The 17,288-nt window shown below is 46.3% G+C and overlaps 2 protein-coding genes and 1 pseudogene across 2 annotated transcripts; 2 read left to right on the top strand and 1 right to left on the bottom strand.

Annotated features, from left to right (window-relative positions):
- Window positions 1–566: 566 nt before the first annotated feature.
- Window positions 567–8,758, top strand: NDUFC2 (NADH:ubiquinone oxidoreductase subunit C2). The gene is made up of 4 exons (XM_006161895.3): window positions 567–848; window positions 884–920; window positions 5,062–5,205; window positions 8,582–8,758. Exons 1-4 carry the CDS (start codon window positions 717–719, stop codon window positions 8,629–8,631), a joined length of 363 nt encoding a protein of 120 aa, XP_006161957.1. The 5' UTR covers window positions 567–716; the 3' UTR covers window positions 8,632–8,758.
- A 1,415-nt stretch (window positions 8,759–10,173) lies between these two features.
- LOC102488768 (poly(rC)-binding protein 2 pseudogene) lies at window positions 10,174–11,348 on the top strand (annotated as a pseudogene).
- A 1,500-nt stretch (window positions 11,349–12,848) lies between these two features.
- On the bottom strand, window positions 12,849–16,848 carry THRSP (thyroid hormone responsive). The gene is made up of 2 exons (XM_006161894.3): window positions 16,327–16,848; window positions 12,849–13,529 (listed from the first exon to the last, which is right to left on the bottom strand). The coding sequence occupies exon 1, from the start codon at window positions 16,796–16,798 to the stop codon at window positions 16,346–16,348; it is 453 nt and encodes a 150-aa protein (XP_006161956.2). The 5' UTR covers window positions 16,799–16,848; the 3' UTR covers window positions 12,849–13,529; window positions 16,327–16,345.
- Between the last annotated feature and the right edge of the window lie 440 nt (window positions 16,849–17,288).

Here is a 17,288-nt window from a genome sequence, read left to right as displayed (position 1 = left end):
CCTTCCTCAGCTGCAAATGAGAATCAGAAGACTAAAAGGTGACTGAAACGTTCTAGGGCGCTGCCCCCAAGGCAAACTGCAAGAGTTGGCTAAATTATCCAGCCCCAGTCCCGGGGTTCTCTGTACTCTTTTTGGCTTGCCAGACCTTAATTTTAGGCTGCGTGTGTGTATGGGGAGAGGCGGGGGGTGTGGGGGAGCTCAGTTATTTGTGCAAATAAATGACTGTAAACCCAGAAATGAAAACTAGCTTTTGTGGGATTTCAATTCATTACGTTTGAAAAACTATCATGCCTACCTACCTACGGGTGTTGCATGCAAAGATATATTACTATTTTCTGAAGAAACATTCAGGAGAAAAGGAGGGTGAAGCAATTCCGGTGAAAGAGTTGGACGAGAAAAAAAAAAGACAAAAAAGCAGCGTGTCCTAGTCTTCGCCCATTTTGGCTCGCCAGGGGGGAAACTCGCTGGTCTACTCCCACCAGCTGAACAGGCGCGGTCATGTCAGCGGGTGGGCCGTTTAGCAGGCCGGAACCTTGCGTGCGGTTCCCGACGGTTGCACGCACCCGGAAGCATTTGAGCGCTGCACCGCCCGGCGCCATGCCCTTCAGCCCGGCGCTCGGAGGAGAAAGCCGGCGGCTTAGGCCCCGGCGGTGGTCGTGGTGGTTTTCTTTGTAGTTGGCATCTGAAGCCGGGCCTCACGTGGAAACGGCGTCACCATGTTGAGCGGACGGCCGGGCCGAATGCCCTTGCAGTTCCTGCCGGAAGAGGCCCGGAACCTGCCGCCGCCCAAGCTGACCGACCCGCGGCTCGTCTACATCGGCTTCCTGGGCTACTGCTCCGGCCTGATCGATAACGCGCTCCGGCGGAGTGCTCCGGCCTGATGGATAACGCGCTCCGGCGGAGGCCGGTGGTGTGGGCCGGTGAGGGCTGCGCGGCCGGTGGGCGGGAGGACTCCGGGTCGCGGGGCTGCGGGCCGCCCGCCCGGGCCGGTCCCGTCCCGCATGCTGCTGGCCCACCTGGCCTCCGGTGCAGTCTGTGCCGGGTTCGCTCCTCAGTCGGGCAGAGCCGGAGAGGCTTTGGGTACATGAAGGGACAGGGAAGCAGGGACTTGACCCTGACCCCCAGTGGGTCTGTGAGGGTCCTGGGCTGCGAGTCCATCAGCTTGCCGTGTGCCTGAGGAACTTGCACCCCAGGCCGTGTCCTGCCGGGCCTGGAGCAGTTAGTCCTCTCCACGCTATGGGCGGTGAGAGCCGCTCGCGACCAAGAGCTTGAAGCGCCTTGCCCAAGGTCATACGGCCGGGAAGTCACAGAGCTTGTTTTCGGACGACCCCGTGTCAGGCCACCGGGAAGCCAGTGCTTCTCAAACTTACTGTACACACGTGTAACCCAGGGGTCTTGTTAAAACGCGGATTCAGGTTCTTTAGACCTGGAGAGGGGGGCTGGTGTTAACTGCCACCGCTGTTGGTCAGAGACCACACTTTTCGATAGGGGGCGCCAAACCACCAACCCGTATTTCCAAGTAGTGTGAAATACTCAGATAATTCATGAGAAAGTGCCTATTATGAAAAAATATGCATTGGGACCAGCAGTTAGTGTAATGCCTATGTCACTGGACTCCCGTGTAGTCGACCGCAGTTCGAGTCCTGGATCCAGTGGCTTAAACTCACGCCGGGCATGTGTGTTGTGCGTGCGTGCCCAAGATCCCAAGAGCAGAATGGAGAAGGGATTGTGGCATGGCCATCCCCCCTGGGGGGTGATTTCTCGCTTTCTGTTTAACTTTTATTTATTTATTTTTATTTTGACCTGAGAGAGAAAGGGATAGTGAGAAAGGAAGCTGCCAGGTCCAGGACTCAAACCGTGTTCTGCCATGTGGGAGCCCAGTGCCCTTAGCCACCGCCACCTGCTAGCCCCATTTTATAAGAGATTGTTTTTTGCGGTGGGGCACACGTGCGCTCACTGGAAAGACAGAGACAGAAAGTGAGAAATCCCTTCTCCATTCTCCTCTCAAGATTTTGAGCATGCACGCTCACACTGGGTTACGTACAGGGCTTATGGGGTGAAGAATACTGTCCCTGCCCTTAAGGAGCTTCTAGTCAATCCAAGAGATAAGTCAACCGTCCATTTCTGGTCTGGGTGTGATAGATTCCTGTTTTGATAGAGGTGGGTGAGCAGAGCTTTGGGAGCAGTGGGAGGATGTTCAAGAACAACATAGATTGGGTCCTTCACATGGCGTGGTGGTTAAAGGCGCTAGAAAATAATAAAGTTGGATAAAATAATTCTTTAAAAAAAAGGAACAAAGGTTGGCTGAAATATGAAGTGTGTGCTACTTCATCTCACCTTGTCAGTTTAGCAGTTCCTATCTTTTTGGGAGACAAGAGCTCAGTAGATAAGAGCACATGCTTTGGGACCAGCAGGTGGCATGATGGTTAAGGCGATAGACTCCCACGTGGCCGACCACAATTCTCTTTTTCTCTCTCTCCTTCATAGGAGTGTACATGCCCCATAGCCAATTAAGAAATAAGTAGTAATAATAAAATAAATATAAGGCTTATTTATTTATTTATTTACTTTTTCCCAGGACTCCATCACGTTCGGTCATGGTCCCGGGAATCCATCAGCCTTAACAATCATACCACATGCTGGCCCAAAATATATAATTCTTTAACAAAAGAGAGAGCATTGAGGACAACAGGTGGCGTGGTGGTTGGGGCACTAGACTCCAATGTGGCTGACCATGGTTCGAGTCTGGGACCTGGTAGCTTGCTTTCGCACTCTGTCTCTCTCTCCCTCTCTGGTCATATTTAAAAAAAAAAAAAAAAAGATAATAAAATTAAATAATTTTTTTTTTTTTTTTAAAGAAAAAGCATATGCTCTGTGTCTGACTCCACTTGTATCATACTAGTTTCATTCTGGGAAAATTCCTTATTTTTGTGAGAATTAGGGGAAATAAAGTGTATAAAGCACTTAGCACAGGAGTTGGGATCAGAGTTCTTGAGTTCCCTCAGCTTACCTAGATTGCTTTGGAAAATTTAGGTCATAAAGTCTTACTGAAATGCTGTCCTCAGCATTATTTATTAAACACATACTGTGTTTGTGTAGCTCAGTGTCTGGCATATACTAGGTGCTCAGTAAGTGTCACTTGGATGGATAAGAAAGTATACATTTTAAGAAAGTATAAAATATGGTCCCAACACTCCAGAGATTTACAGATCAGCTGGCCATATCCACTACAAAGACAAATTGTCGTACAAGTTTAAGTACAGAGGGTAAAACCATTCTCACCCATAAGTGATGTTTCGAGGAGAGTTGGAGCAATAGGGAAGAAGAGAGAGATGATAGATTTTCAAACTATAGTCCTGGAAAGTACCTGGTAATCTGTGGGTAATAATGAAATATTTTGTCTGTGAAATAAAATTATGCTAATTTTTTTCAAGTTATCAGAAAATATTATATAGAATTTTTTCTTAAGCTTTTCTCCCATGACCTGTTTTTAAACCCTTTTTGCTGATTACCACTCACCTGTCCTAAACTTATAGATTGTTCGTAATCTAAGTATAGTCCAAAAAATTACTTACTGATTTCCAGTTTACCATATCAGTAGTTTATGGTCTGCAAGGAGCATGACTTCCAGATTTAGATTCACTGAGTAAAGAAGTGATAGAAAGGACCAGCAGTTAGTGTAATGGCTATCTCGCTGAACTCCCATGTAGCCGACCATGGTTCGAGTCCCGGACCCAGTGGCTTAAACTCACGCCAGGCACGTGTGCATGTGTGCCCAAGATCCCGAGAGGAAAAGCGATTGTGGCATAGCTGGGGGGTGATTTCTCGCCTTCTATCTCTTTGTCTCTCTCTGGTGAGCACATGTGCCCTATAGCAAAAATCTCTCAAATAAATAAATAAATAAATAAATAAAAGAAGTGAAAGAAGAAATGACAGAAGTTTACATGGAGTGAGAGAGAAACAGCTCCAGAGGGGAGAGATTAGGGAAATGGGACTTGGGAAAAGCAGGCCATCCCTCAGGGCTGGGATGCTGGAGCAATCACCTGAAGCATTCATGGAGTCTTTTTCTACAAAGAACATAGATCAGTATAGAGACAGTCTAGGCCTTTGTAGCTGTAGTTCAAGGACACAGGGAGAACTTGGCACTCACTGGTTTGCCTTATTGCCAGTAGGATAGCACCTGGCAGGGGTTTGAGCGGAATATTCTTACTACCTGGCTGTTTGGTGGTAAGGGAGCATGCAAAAGAGCCTGGGCCCTGTCCAGTCCCAGACCAGTGCTGGGACATGGCCAACCAGGTTCAAGTCTGGGCTACTTAAAAATCACACCAGGTGGCTGGTCCGAGTGCAGTGGTGTTTACAACTAATTGATCACAGCCAGTTACAGATTCCTTTGTTCCTTCTCTACTCCCACTGCTTCACTTGACTAGCCTTAAAAAAAAAAAAAAAATCACACCAGGTGTGCTTGCCCAGAATCCTGAGCTTCACTTGACTAGCCTTAAAAAAAAAAAAATCACACCAGGCGTGCTTGCCCAGAATCCTGAGGAGATCGAAGGAGAAGGGATTGCAGCATGGCCATCCCACCTGGGGGATGATTTCTTACTTTCTCTGCTTCTGGTGAGCACACATGCCCTATGGCAAAAAGAAACTTAAAATCTTGAGTCCTATTGATAGTTATAGCTGCAGACTTACTGTTGCTTTTCTTAATTACCAGATTTCTTTTTTAAAATAATTATTTAATTTTATTCCTCGTTTTTTTTTTAATTTGACTGGGGGGGGGACAGATGGAATAAAAAAGCAAGCTGCTAGATCTGAGACTTGAACTACAGTTAGCCATGTGGGGGTCCAGTGCCTTAACCACCACTCTACCTGCCAGCCCCACCATATTTCTTGTAAGAGAATGTAGGATGTCTTAAAGTCAAGGATCAATGATGTTTGTTTAGGATAGCCATATAAAAAAAGCTTTTTTTAAAAAAATACAATAACTCTGAAATATAAAAATGTGGTTTTTATTACATATTAACTGACATTTGTTTTCTTTGGGGCTTGTCATTTGATTTTCAGGTTTGCATCGCCAGCTTCTATATGTTACTTCCTTTGTTTTTATCGGCTATTATCTTTTAAAACGTCAAGACTATATGTATGCTGTGAGGGACCATGATATGTTTGCATACATGAAATCCCATCCGGAGGATTTTCCTGAGAAAGGTATTTCAAGTTAACTGTAAAAAACCTCTGTCCTTATTCTGTATCATTTACCCTGGTTAATTTTATCCATGCTACAGCATCAGGTACCTTCTACTAGGTTGTCTGGAAAGTCATGACATGTTTTTCTATGCGTTTTTTTCTCTGCTCACCCACCTCTCTCCTATGCCCCTATCCTGGTTTAGGCTCTGATAATCTCTGACTTGGTCTATAGCACTTTTTTAAAAGAGATTTTTGCTATGGGGTCGGTGAGCTCACCAGAGAGAGAGACAAAGCAAGAAATCATCCCACAAGGACAATGGCCACTCTGCAATCCCTTCTCCTCTTGGAATTTTGGGTATGCATGCACACACACCTGGTGTGCGTTTTAAGCCAGTGGTCCAAGATTCGAACCGTGGTCGACTACATGGGAGTCCAGCAACAGAACCATTACACCATCTGCTGGTCCCAGCACTTCTAACTTGCCTGTCTTCAGTTTTATATCTGCTGACTGCATGTCCAGTCACATCTCTCTACGTAGAAGAGCTAGGTCTCAACTGCTGGTAGGGTAAAATCCAGACTCCTTAGGATTTTATTTCCTTAGGCTGAGCTAATTTTGTGTTGTCTAGTGAAAACACTTTGCCCATACCTTTTATCCACCACATTACAAACATGTCTGTGTCCCTGGCTGGATTCTTGCATCATCTTTTCCCTAGTCTTTGACTCAGAGCCTGCACATAGTAATGTACTTAATAGCTGACCTGAACCACACGGAACCTGCCTCACCTCCCATTGCTCTTCTCTTGCCTCATAAAATGCTTGTCTCAAGCCTGCACTGTATTATTTTGTACATGTTGAGCCTTCTTCTGATACATTCTTCCTCTCTACCCTGTTTCCAGCCCTTCCACAAGCAAATTCCTGCTCAAGACTTATCATCCTCCATGAAGTATTCATCCAGCTAGACATGAATTCCACCAGCCTCACACTGTTATCTCAGTTTAACTGTGATTTTTTTCTTTATTTTTTTTTTTTAATTTTTTAATTTTGCCAGTGGGCATATGCAATTGTCAGAGAGAGAGAGAGAGAGAGAGAGAGAGAGAGAGCGAGCGAGCGAGCTAAAAAGCAGTTCCATGGGGAGTGTCGACACCACAGTTCCTTTTCTTTCGTTTTCCTTTTGGGGTTTTGAACACAACCTACACGCATGCCTAGCGTGTTTCTCAAGTCACCAGGTCCAGGACTCAAATCATGCAGCCAGCATGTGGGATCCAGCTGCCTTACCCACTACGTCATGGGCTGGCCCAAAATGATTGTAATATAACTTTCCTTATCTGTATTTCATACACAACAAGATATGCACATGTGTGAGCTCTTTGTAGGCTGGGAGTTTAACTCATTCAGATTTTATTTTAGTTTATTTTTTGTCTCCAGGAGCTACAGAGTGTTTGCCACTCCAATTTGTGTTATTTTTGGTTTTGTTTTTTTGTTTTTGGCTTTTTTTTTTTAAAATAGAGATTTTTGCTATAGAACATGTGTGCTCTCCAGAGAGACAGAATGAGAGAAATCACCCCAGGGGAGATGCCATACCACAATCCCTTCTCTCAGGATTTTGAGCATGCATGCAAACGCACCTGGTGTGAGTTTTAAGCCACCAGGTCTAGGACTCGAACTGTGGTCAAGTGGGAGTCAGGGATATAGCCATTAAACCATCTGCTGATCCCTCCACTCAGATTCTATTAGATGTGTGAATGAATAAATGAATGAAAATGTAGGAAAATTTTAAACTTGTAAATATATAAATCGATTTTTAAAATTTTCCTACATATGGAAATATGTAATATAAAGAATTTAAATTTCATTAAACTTAATGATCTTTATGGGCCTATGTAGCTTTAACATTTTATTTCTCCACTTAATAGTCATATGGCTTTTAGTCACATTTGATATTTATGGTGAATCAAAAAGATGCAGCTTTGTTTGACAAAAGCTTAAAGACTAGTACAAAGCCATGAGTGCTGGATGTATCAGAAATAGAGAATACTAAGAAGAGTTGAATGTTTGCACTAGAAAGAATCTTAGAAACACCGATTCCTGGGTGTGAGATCTGGTTGCAGGCAACCCTGTGCCTCTTTGCCTAATGATATTTTACAAGTTCCCTTGTCAGCTGGAGTTTGTATAGGCCTTGTTCTGACTGAACAGCTGGTTACTGGCAGGTATGCCAAGAGCCTCAGGCACTAACAGCAGCAGGGGTTCATGGCTGGTTTAATCACACCAACTGCTGGTCTCTCCTCACTGACCTGCACCCCTCCCAATTTTCCCTTCGCCCCTGCAGGCAGGCTACCCTGGTAGCACCTTGCCCCTCCTAACAGCTGTCTAGATATCACTAGATTTCTCCAAAGGTATTCCTCACTCAGCAAAACAGATGTCTCAGTGACTTCCAAGCCTTAGTTGAAGACAAGAAATTCTTAGGGGTTTGTTTTAGTTCATTTGGACTGCTACAACAAAATACCTTAGACTAGATCATTTAAATAATAGAAATATATTGTTGACAGTTCTAGAGGCTAGGAAGTTCCAGATCAAGGCAGAGTGAAAGTCTGGTGAGTCACTCTTTGCTTCATAGATGTCACCTTATTGTGTGTCCTCACTTGGTAAAAGGGACAAGCAAGCTCTCTCAGGCCTTGTTTATAAGGACACCAATCCAATTCCTGAAGGCTCTGCCTTCATGACCTAATCACCTCCCAGAGGCCCCACCACTACACTGGGGCTTAGATTTCAGCATAAGAATTTTGAGAGGACATAGAAATTAAGTCCATGGCAGAGCTGTTGTCAGTAAGATTATGAAAGCATGGTACCTAAGGCTCTGGACTCCCACATGGCCAACTCTACAGTTTGAGTCTCAGACCTGGCAGCTTTAAAATCTTGCCAGGCACATGTACACACAAGCCTAAAATCGCAGGAGGAGAAGGGATTGCAGTGTGGCCATACCCCCAGGGAGCGATTTTGTACTTTCTCACTGTGTCTCTTTCTCTTTCTTTCTCTGGTGAGCATACATGCCCTATGACAAAAGTCTAAACAAAATTATGAAGTGTTACTTTTCTTTAGGAAATAGTATTTTTAAAACAATTTTAGGGGCCAGCAGATGGCGGCTGGGCTAAGGCGCTGGACTCACACATGGCCAACCATGGTTCAGCTCCCAGACCTGGCAGCTTGAAAATGGTGCCATGTGCATGTGTGCCCAAAATCCTGAGAGAATAGGGGAGAGGGGATTGTGCCGTGGCCATGCCCCCAGGGGTGATTTCTTACTTTACCTTTCACTGTTTCTCTGTCTCTCTCCAGGGAATGCTTGTGTCTTATGGCAAAAACCTTTATAATAATAATAATAATGTCTTGTGATCTTTTATAGATAAGAAAAGTTACCGTGAAATTCTTGAAGAATTCCACCCAGTGCGTTGAAGTTTTCAAAATGCTCCAGATTCACCGAGATCTGTTATATCCAAATGTTATGAAACACATTTCCAGAAGGCTGAAGTTTTATGTGAATCTGTATGTTAACTCCTGTGATTAAAAGAGTTATCATGAATGCTGACTCCCTTCTTGTTGTAAGAAAAATAGTTCAGGGCCACCGGTAGCACAGTCGTTAAAGCCGCCAGATCCTACGTGGATAGCTCCATAGTTTGACCTGGATCCAGGGACCTGAGAAACACACCCAGAATGGGTGTGCCCAAAATCCGAAAAGGAAGAAGAGATAATAGAGGAGAGAAATTACGGCATGGCCATCTCCCCTCGAGGGTGCTTTCTCACTTACTTTCTGTCTCTCCAACAAGCACACATACCCTAGGGCAAATTTCAAAAAGAGGACATCTGAATTTTTATTTTTCTTTTGGAGAGATTTTTGCTATAGAGGACACAACACTTGCCAACGAGACAGAGAACATGAGAAATCACCCCCCTGGGGGGATGGCCACACTGCAATCTCTTCTCCATTCTCTCAGGATTTGGGGCATGCATAAACACACGCCCAACATGAGTTTTAAGCCGCCAGGTCTGGGACTTGAACTGCACCGACTACATGGGAGTCCAGTGGCATAACCATGTGCCATCTGCTGATCCCAACATCTGAATTTTTTTTTTTGGAGGGGTTTTCACTATAGGGCGTGTGTGCTCGCCAGACAGCCAGAGAGAGACAGAAAGTGAGAAATCACCACCCAGGGGGAATGGCCATGCCGCAGTCTGTTCTCCATTCTCCTCTCGGGATCTTGGGCACGCATGCACACACACACGCCCGGCGTGAGTTTTAAGCCACCGGGTCCGGGATGCGAACCGCGGTCGACTACATGGGAGTCCAGCGATGTAGCCATTATGCTAACCGCTGGTCCTCACATCTGAAATATTTTTAAATGGAGTTTATTTCTAGGTCAAGTTCAGCGAGTTACAGTCTATGGGTCAAATCCAGCTACTGCCAATAAATTTGTATTGGAGCACAGCTGTGCTTATTTATGTGATATTTGCAGCTACTTTCATGCTAAACAGTGGAGTTGTGTACTTGTGACAGAGTTCTTAGAGCCTCTAAAGCCAGAAATAGTTAATACTTGGCCCCTACAGAAGAGGTTTGCCTGCTCTTGTTCTAAAGCAAAGCAGACCAATTTATGGAGGGATTTGTGAGTCATGCAAAATAATTTGACAGGATCCTATAAGTATTTAGAAGTCACTAAAAAGTTTTCATTGGAAATAACAATCAGATTGTTTTTCTCAGTTCTCTGCAACAATCTAGAAAGTGGTTTGGAAGAAAGACCGGGAGAACAGAAGTCTGATTGAGCAGTGGGCTCTTTACTCAGACAGCTTATCCTGGACAAAGCAAGCTCCATTAATAACATTGTACGCCCAGACCAGCAGAGGGAGCAGCCGGAGTGTGTCCCCCCCACCCTTTCCCTTCCCGCCCCGCTCCCCTTTTCCCTTCAGTCGCCTCGCACCTGCAGTGACCAAAGACTTGACCGCTCAAAGTCCAGCTCCCCAGAACACTGCTAGACATGGACACCGGTGTGATTGAAGGTGGATTAAATGTCACTCTCACCATCCAGCTACTTATGCATGGCAAGGAAGTTGGCAGTATCATCAGAAAGAAAGGAGAATCAATTAAGATGCCCGAGGAGAGTGGACATATCAGCATCTCAGAAGGGAATTGTCCTGAGAGAATAATCACTTTGGCTGGACCTACTAATGCCATCTTCAAAGCTTTTGCTATGATCATTGACAGACTGGAAGAGGACATTAGCAGCTCTATGACCAATAGCGCAGCTGCCAGTAGACCCCCAGTCACCCTGAGGCTGGTGTTCCCTGCTAGTCAGTGTGGCTCTCTCATTGGAAAAGGTGGTTGTAAGACCAAGGAAATTCGAGAGAGTACAGGGGCTCAGGTCAAGGTGGCAGGGGATATGTTCCCCAACTCTACTGAGCGGCCATCACTATTGCTGGCATTCCGCAAACCATCATTGAGTGTGTCAAACATCTGTGTGGTCATGTTGGAGTCTCCCCCGAAGGGCGTGACCATACCGTACCAGCCCAAGCTGTCCAGTTCTCCAGTCATCTTTGCAGGTGGTCAGGCCTATATCATTCAAGGACAGTATGCCATTCCACAGCCAGATTTGACCAAGCTGCACCAGTTGGCAATGCAACAGTCTCATTTTCCTGTGACACATGGCAACACCGGATTCAGTGGCATTGAATCCAGCTCTCCAGAGGTGAAAGGCTATTGGGCAGGTTTGGATGCATCTGCTCAGACTACTTCTCATGAACTCACCATTCCAAATGATTTGATTGGCTGCATCATCGGGCATCAAGGCGCCAAAATCAATGAGATCCGTCAGCTGTCTGGGGCTCAGATCAAAATTGTGAACCCAGTGGAAGGATCTACTGATAGGCAGGTTCCCATCACTGGATCTGCTGCCAGCATTAGCCTGGCTCAATAATCAGTTTCAGGCTTTCCTCGGAGACGGGTGGCATGGGGAGCAGCTAGAACAATGCAGATTCATCCATAATCCCTTTATGCTGTTCACCACCACCCATGATCCATCTGTGTAGTTTCTGAACAGTCAGCAATTCCAGGTTTTAAATAGTTTGTAAATTTTCAGTTTCTACACACTTTATCATCCACTCGTGATTTTTAATTAAAGCGCTTTAATTCCTTAAGAAAAAAAAAATTGTACTGCAGAGCTGGCTGCAATTAGAAGTGAAAGACCTCAGAGCCAGCACTGGACTCCCAGTGGCCAACCACAGTTCGAGTCCTAGACCTGCTGGCTTTCTCTCTTTGGTGAGCACATGTGCTCTATCGCAAAATTTTTAAATGATAAATTTTTAAAAAGTGAAAGGCCTCTGGGACCAGCAGATGGCGTAATGGCTATGTCGCTGGCCTCCCATGTAGTCGACCGCGGTTCGAGTCCTGGACCTGGTGATTTAAACTCACACCAGGAGCATATGCATATGTGTCTGAGATTCCAAGAGGAGATTGGAGAAGGGATTGTGACATGACCATCCCCCCGGGGGGGGGGATTTCTCACTTTCTGTCTGTCTCTGTCTCTGGTGAACGCACGCACCCTATAGCAAAAACCTCTCCAAAAAAAGCAAAAGACCTCATCTAGCTAGAATGAGGTTCCTATCTATGACATCACTTCCAAATGCTTGTTTTTAAGCTCAGATTTTATCATCTTTCATTTTTTGAGATAAAATTATTTCTATTTGATGTGCGGCTGTGTGAATATAAGCAGCTGGTTTCTGAACAAAATCAGAAGAATCCCATCTAAAGCACCAATTGTAAAAAAAAAGTGAAATGTTTGAGAATGCCAGCCGCATCACATGGTTCAGGGAGCTGGAACCCATGTGGCTGACCATGGTCCAAATCCTAGCACTGGTGACTTGGAAAACATGCTGAACATGTATGCATATGTGGCCAAAATCCTGACAGGATGAAGAAATGGAAGAAAAAGGATTGTGTGACCATGCCCCATGGTGATGGTGTGTGTGTGTGGGGGGGTGGTGGGGGTTGTGCTCCTTTCTCACTCTCCATTTCTGCTGAAGGTATATGCCCACAGGCAATTTAAAAATTTGTGTTGGGGGCCAGCTGGTGGTGGTGGTTAGGGTGGCTGAATCTCATATAGTTGACTGGTTTGAGTCCTGGAATTGGCTGCTTGAGAAACATGCCAGGGTGCATATACATGCATGCCCAAAATCCAAAAAGGAGGGAGAAGGGACTACAAGCATGACCACGCCCCATGGGGGTTGCTTTCTCTCTTTCTCCTCCCCTCTCCACCCCCTCCACTTCCATCCCTACCTCCACCCCTGCCTTGAGTACTAATATCCTCTGGCAAGTTTTGGGGGTTTTTTAAGAGTTTTTCTTTGCCTCAGGGTGTATGTGCTTGGGGAGAGAGAGAGAGAGACTGCCACAGCGGGAAAGTGAAAAGTCATTCCCACTGCAATCCCTTCTCTGTTCTCTTCCCAGGATCTTGAATGTGCACACACATGTGACTGGCATGATTTTTCAACCCACTGGGTCCAGGACTTTAACTATGGTTGATCATGTGGGAGTCCAGTGACATAAGCTCTATGCCATCTGCTGGCCCCCATTTTTTTTTTTTTTTAATGTTTGAAGAAAGTGCTCTAGAAATAAAAAGGTGCCTGAATACAGGGTATTTTGGTTTTGTTTTTATTGGTAGTGCAATAAATAGTCTTTTAGTTCACCCATGCTCAGCCTCATCAGTAGTCAACAGGTACAAGAATGTGAACCACTCACACCATGGGACTGCCACTTCCCAGTTCTGGAGGGTCAAAGCAAGGGCTAGAGCAGATACATAGGCAAGGGTGGGAGAGAACAGCCTATTGCGATAGCTCTCACGTGCCAGGGGCTTTTGATTCATCATCTTATTTAATTCTCATAACTTTATGAGGTAGATAAGACTCCCGCTTTACAGGTGAGGGAATTTAGACTCCAATAGGTTAAATAACTTGCCCAAGATTACATAGTTACAATTGCATACTGAATTACTGCAAAACAAAAGAGGGATGCTCGTTTTGGTCACATGCTAACCCCTATGGTCTCTACCGTCCCACCCTTTGCCTGGTCTCTCCTGAACCACTGGTCAGCACTCCAAACTGGTGAGCAGAGCAAGGGGAGTTGTGAGTACAGCAGACGTCCTACAGGTAAGCCAGTGGCAACGAATCGGTAATCAGACAGGGAGAGGGGCAGCCCAGAGAACTGAGTCGCTGTGGTTCTAGCTGCGGGTCCAGGCGTTTACCGGTCTTAGTCAGGGCCAGCAAACTGTTCCGTGTCCTCATCCGTCCACGTCTACCTCCTATTGTGTGACCTGTGGAGGACAGAAATTTTGTAAAGGATAAATTCAAGCCCGAGGTGCTAGCACATGCCTGCTGAAGCAAGGACAGTGGCAAAGCTCTGCGTGTGTGTTGCCGTTGGAAACCTTAGCACTGCAGGAATCAGCTAGCTCAAGAATCACTCCTCGGGTCTCCATATTATACTCACAGAAACATGCAGACAGGTGAAATAAATAGGAATATACAGAGGTCAAAGACAGAGACAGGATAAGAGTCTGGATTTGTGGACATTTGCTGTCACTCTGCCTCAGTAAATGAAAATGAATTAGGTTAAGGGGAGTCCACGCATCATAATGCAGAATTAATTGCCTGGCTCTTTAAACGGGGTTTCCACCCCATTACCGTCCCCGTTCCCACCTCCAGCCCAGGTGGCAGAGTTCTAAGGTTCAGTGGCTCACAGAAAATCCACTAGTGAGGGACCAGGAGTGGAGGTAATGGCTATGTCGCTGGACTCCCATGTAGTCGATCATGGTTTGATTCTTGGGCCCGGTGGCTTAAACTCAGGCCTGGTACACGTGAGTGCTTGTCCAAGATACCATGAGGAGAATGAAGGAGAAGGAATTTCAGCTTGGCCATCCCCTGGCAGGTGATTTCTCGCTTTCTGTCTCAGTCTCTCTCTGTCTTCCTGGTGAATGCACGCACCCTAGAGCCAAAACCTCTCAAAAGAAAAAGAAAGAAAGGAAGGAAGAGAAAGAAAGAATCCACTAGTGAAGAATTAGACTCAAGTTAGGCAGGCCAGGCTCACATATCACCTCTGCCATTCATTGACTACCTTGTTCTCACTTAACTTCATAGGCCTCCAGTTTTCTCAATGGTAAAAAGGAATGGTAACTCAAGTCCATAACTGATCATGCAAGTGATTTTTTAAAAGAATTATTTAATTTTATTTATCCTTATTATTATTTTTAAATTTGCTACAGGGCATGTGCACTTACAAGAGAGAGAGAAAGAGAGAGAGGGAAAAACAAAGTGAGAAAGCAAGCCACCAGGCCCAGGACTTGAACTGCCATAGCCATGTGGGAGTCCATCACTTTAGCCACCATGCCACCTGCTGGCCCTGCTATGCAAATGATTTTAAAACTGTAAAATTTGGGGCTATCAGGTGGTATGGTGGCTAAGCACTGGACTCCCACAGGGCTGATTGTGGTTTGAGTCCCAGACCTGGCAGCTTGAAAATCACACCAGCCTGTGTGCACACATGCCTCAAATCCCCAGAGGAGACTGGAGGAGAAGAGACCGTGGCATGACCATGCCCCCCAGGGGGTAATTTCTCAATTTATGAGTATTTATTAGTAAATAAGTATGTATTAAATAAATAACTTTCTTCGTTTGTAAAATGAAGATAGTAAAATCTATTTTTGTAGGGTTATTGTGGAGATTAAACGAGGTCATTCCACATCAAACATTTAGAGGCCATATTGGCACGTACTGTGTGTTCAGATGGAAGCTATTAACACGTGACATCAGGGTTTCATAGGACTCATGGACAGGCCTTGGTGGGTGGCAAATTCCTGAAGTTATACAGTTATGTGTCTACAGGCATGAACTCTGGGGAGAGTCTGAAGGTTTTTTTTTGTTTTGGTTTGTTTTTTGTTTTTTTTTTTGCCTGAGGGCACATGCACTCACCAGAAAGAGACAGAGAAAGGGAGAGGGAGAAAGCACCCCCTACAGAGAATGACCACACCACAATCCCTTCTCATTACTCGTGCCTTTTCAATTTGGAGTAGGCACACCCAGCATGTTTTTCTTTTTTTTCTTAAGGGATTATTTTATTTATTATTATTATGTAACTATAATAATAAGAAGAATTGTTATTATTTTACCAGAGAGAGAGAGAGAGAGAGGGAAAGTGAGAAAGCAAGCCACCAGATTCAAAACTCAAAGCACGGTCAGCCATGAGAGAGTCCAGCGCCCCTAACCACCACACCATCTGCTGGCCCCTGGCGTGTTTTTCAAGCCACCAGTCTGGGACTTGACATGGTTGGCTGTGTGGCATCTATTGGGCCATTGGAAAAGTCATGACATATTTTTCTGTGCAAAAATCCATCATGACTTTTCCGACGACCCAATAGCTCCCTTAACCACTAGACCACAGGCTGACCCCGGTGAGAGGGTCCACAGCTTTAATCAGATTCTTAAAGTTAATGGTGGGAACACACACTTGTTCAATTCACACATCTAAAGCATTCACATACTTTTTAATAAATGCACACATACACATGCACATGAGGTATGCACGTGCAGGCTTTTCTCCTCTGTCTTCATAATTGTTCACCACCCCTACTCAGCCAATCTTGGGTCAGGATTGTGATAAAAACAGACAAAAGGAACCAGCAGTTAGCGTAATGGCTATGTCACTGGACTCCCACGTAGTCGACTGCAGTTCACGTCCCGGACCCAGTGGCTTAAAACTCACGCCAGGCGCATGTGCGTGCGTGCCCAAGATCCTGAGAGGAGAAAGGAGGGGAAGGGATTGCGGCGTGACCATCCCCCCTGGGGGGTGATTTCTAGCTATCTGTCTCTATGTCTCTGTCTGTCTGGTGAGCGCACACGCCCTATAGTGAAAACCTCTCAAAAAAACAAAAACAAACAAACAAACAAAAAACAGGCCTGGTCCTGGACGCTCCCCAGGTCATCATTCCCAGGCCATGGTAGGAGGGTGGTTCTGTCTGAGAGCCAGGCTGTCCCGCTCTCCCTGGCTTGCACCCCCACTCCCTCCTCTCAGGAATGTCCCTGAATAGACTCTGACACCCCAAGCATGGCCACCATTACCTTCCCTGGAGTCCGAGGCCTACAGGACCTGGCCCTGTATCAGTTCCTGGTATTTCCTTGTCACCTCCTGGGCTTTCAGGGTGAGGTGCGTGAGGATGTGGTGAAGGCTGCAGAAGTGCAGGTGAAACTGGGCTTCCAGGTCCAGCCTCCCCGAGACCTTGTTCTCCTTGAGCTCCTCCTCCGTCTCAGCAGCTTCGTTCTCGACCTCATCCACCATCTTGGCCTGCCACTCCTCCCGCGGCAGCAGTCCGTGGTCCACATCCACGCAGATGGTCTTGAGCATGGTGAAGTAGGTGTAGAGATCGGGGGCCCCGGCATGGGCCTCGGCCTCAGCCCCAGGCCCCCCCAGCTGCACACCCCGCAGAAGGCTGGGGATCATCACCACCTGCTCCATGTTGCGCACGGTGGCCGAGTAGCGGTCCATGACGGTCAGCAGGCAGTTCTTGGGGTAGCTCTTGGCTGGCACCTGCATGTTGGCTTCCTCACACACGCCAGGGCGCGCAGGCTGCCCGGCACTATTTCTAGGCTCTGGGTCTGACGGCAGATTGACAGGATGCCAAGGCCCAGCCTCTGGGTCGACACAGCCCTGTTTTAGGCCAATCCCAGCCCTCAGGCCCCCTGTCTGGATCAGGTGATCCATCTGCCCAGGGCCAGACCTCCTGCCCTTCTTCTGCTGTCATTTCAGCTCTGCATGCAAGCCTCAGCAATGGGTTGCCTCTTCCCGGTCAGCTTGTAGGGCCAGTTACTGTCCTGGTATGCTTGACCTCAGGACAATAAATAATTCTTTCAGGTCACTTGAGGCCATGTTGCCTATTGGCTGCCTGCTCAGGGCAGCCTTGTAAAACACAGCTCACTTCTTAAACCAGGAGTGCCTCAGCTGGGAAACAAATAGGGAAGGGGGTCCTGAAACAAATTGACTTAGTATGGGACACAGAGCACTGAAGCTAGGGCCAGGAGCCGAG

This window comes from Tupaia chinensis, unplaced genomic scaffold (assembly GCF_000334495.1).
Source record: "Tupaia chinensis unplaced genomic scaffold, TupChi_1.0 Scaffold139431_1, whole genome shotgun sequence".
NCBI lineage: Eukaryota > Metazoa > Chordata > Mammalia > Scandentia > Tupaiidae > Tupaia > Tupaia belangeri.
The sequence above is the reverse complement of the archived record's forward strand: the minus strand, read 5'-3'. Positions and strand labels throughout refer to the sequence as shown.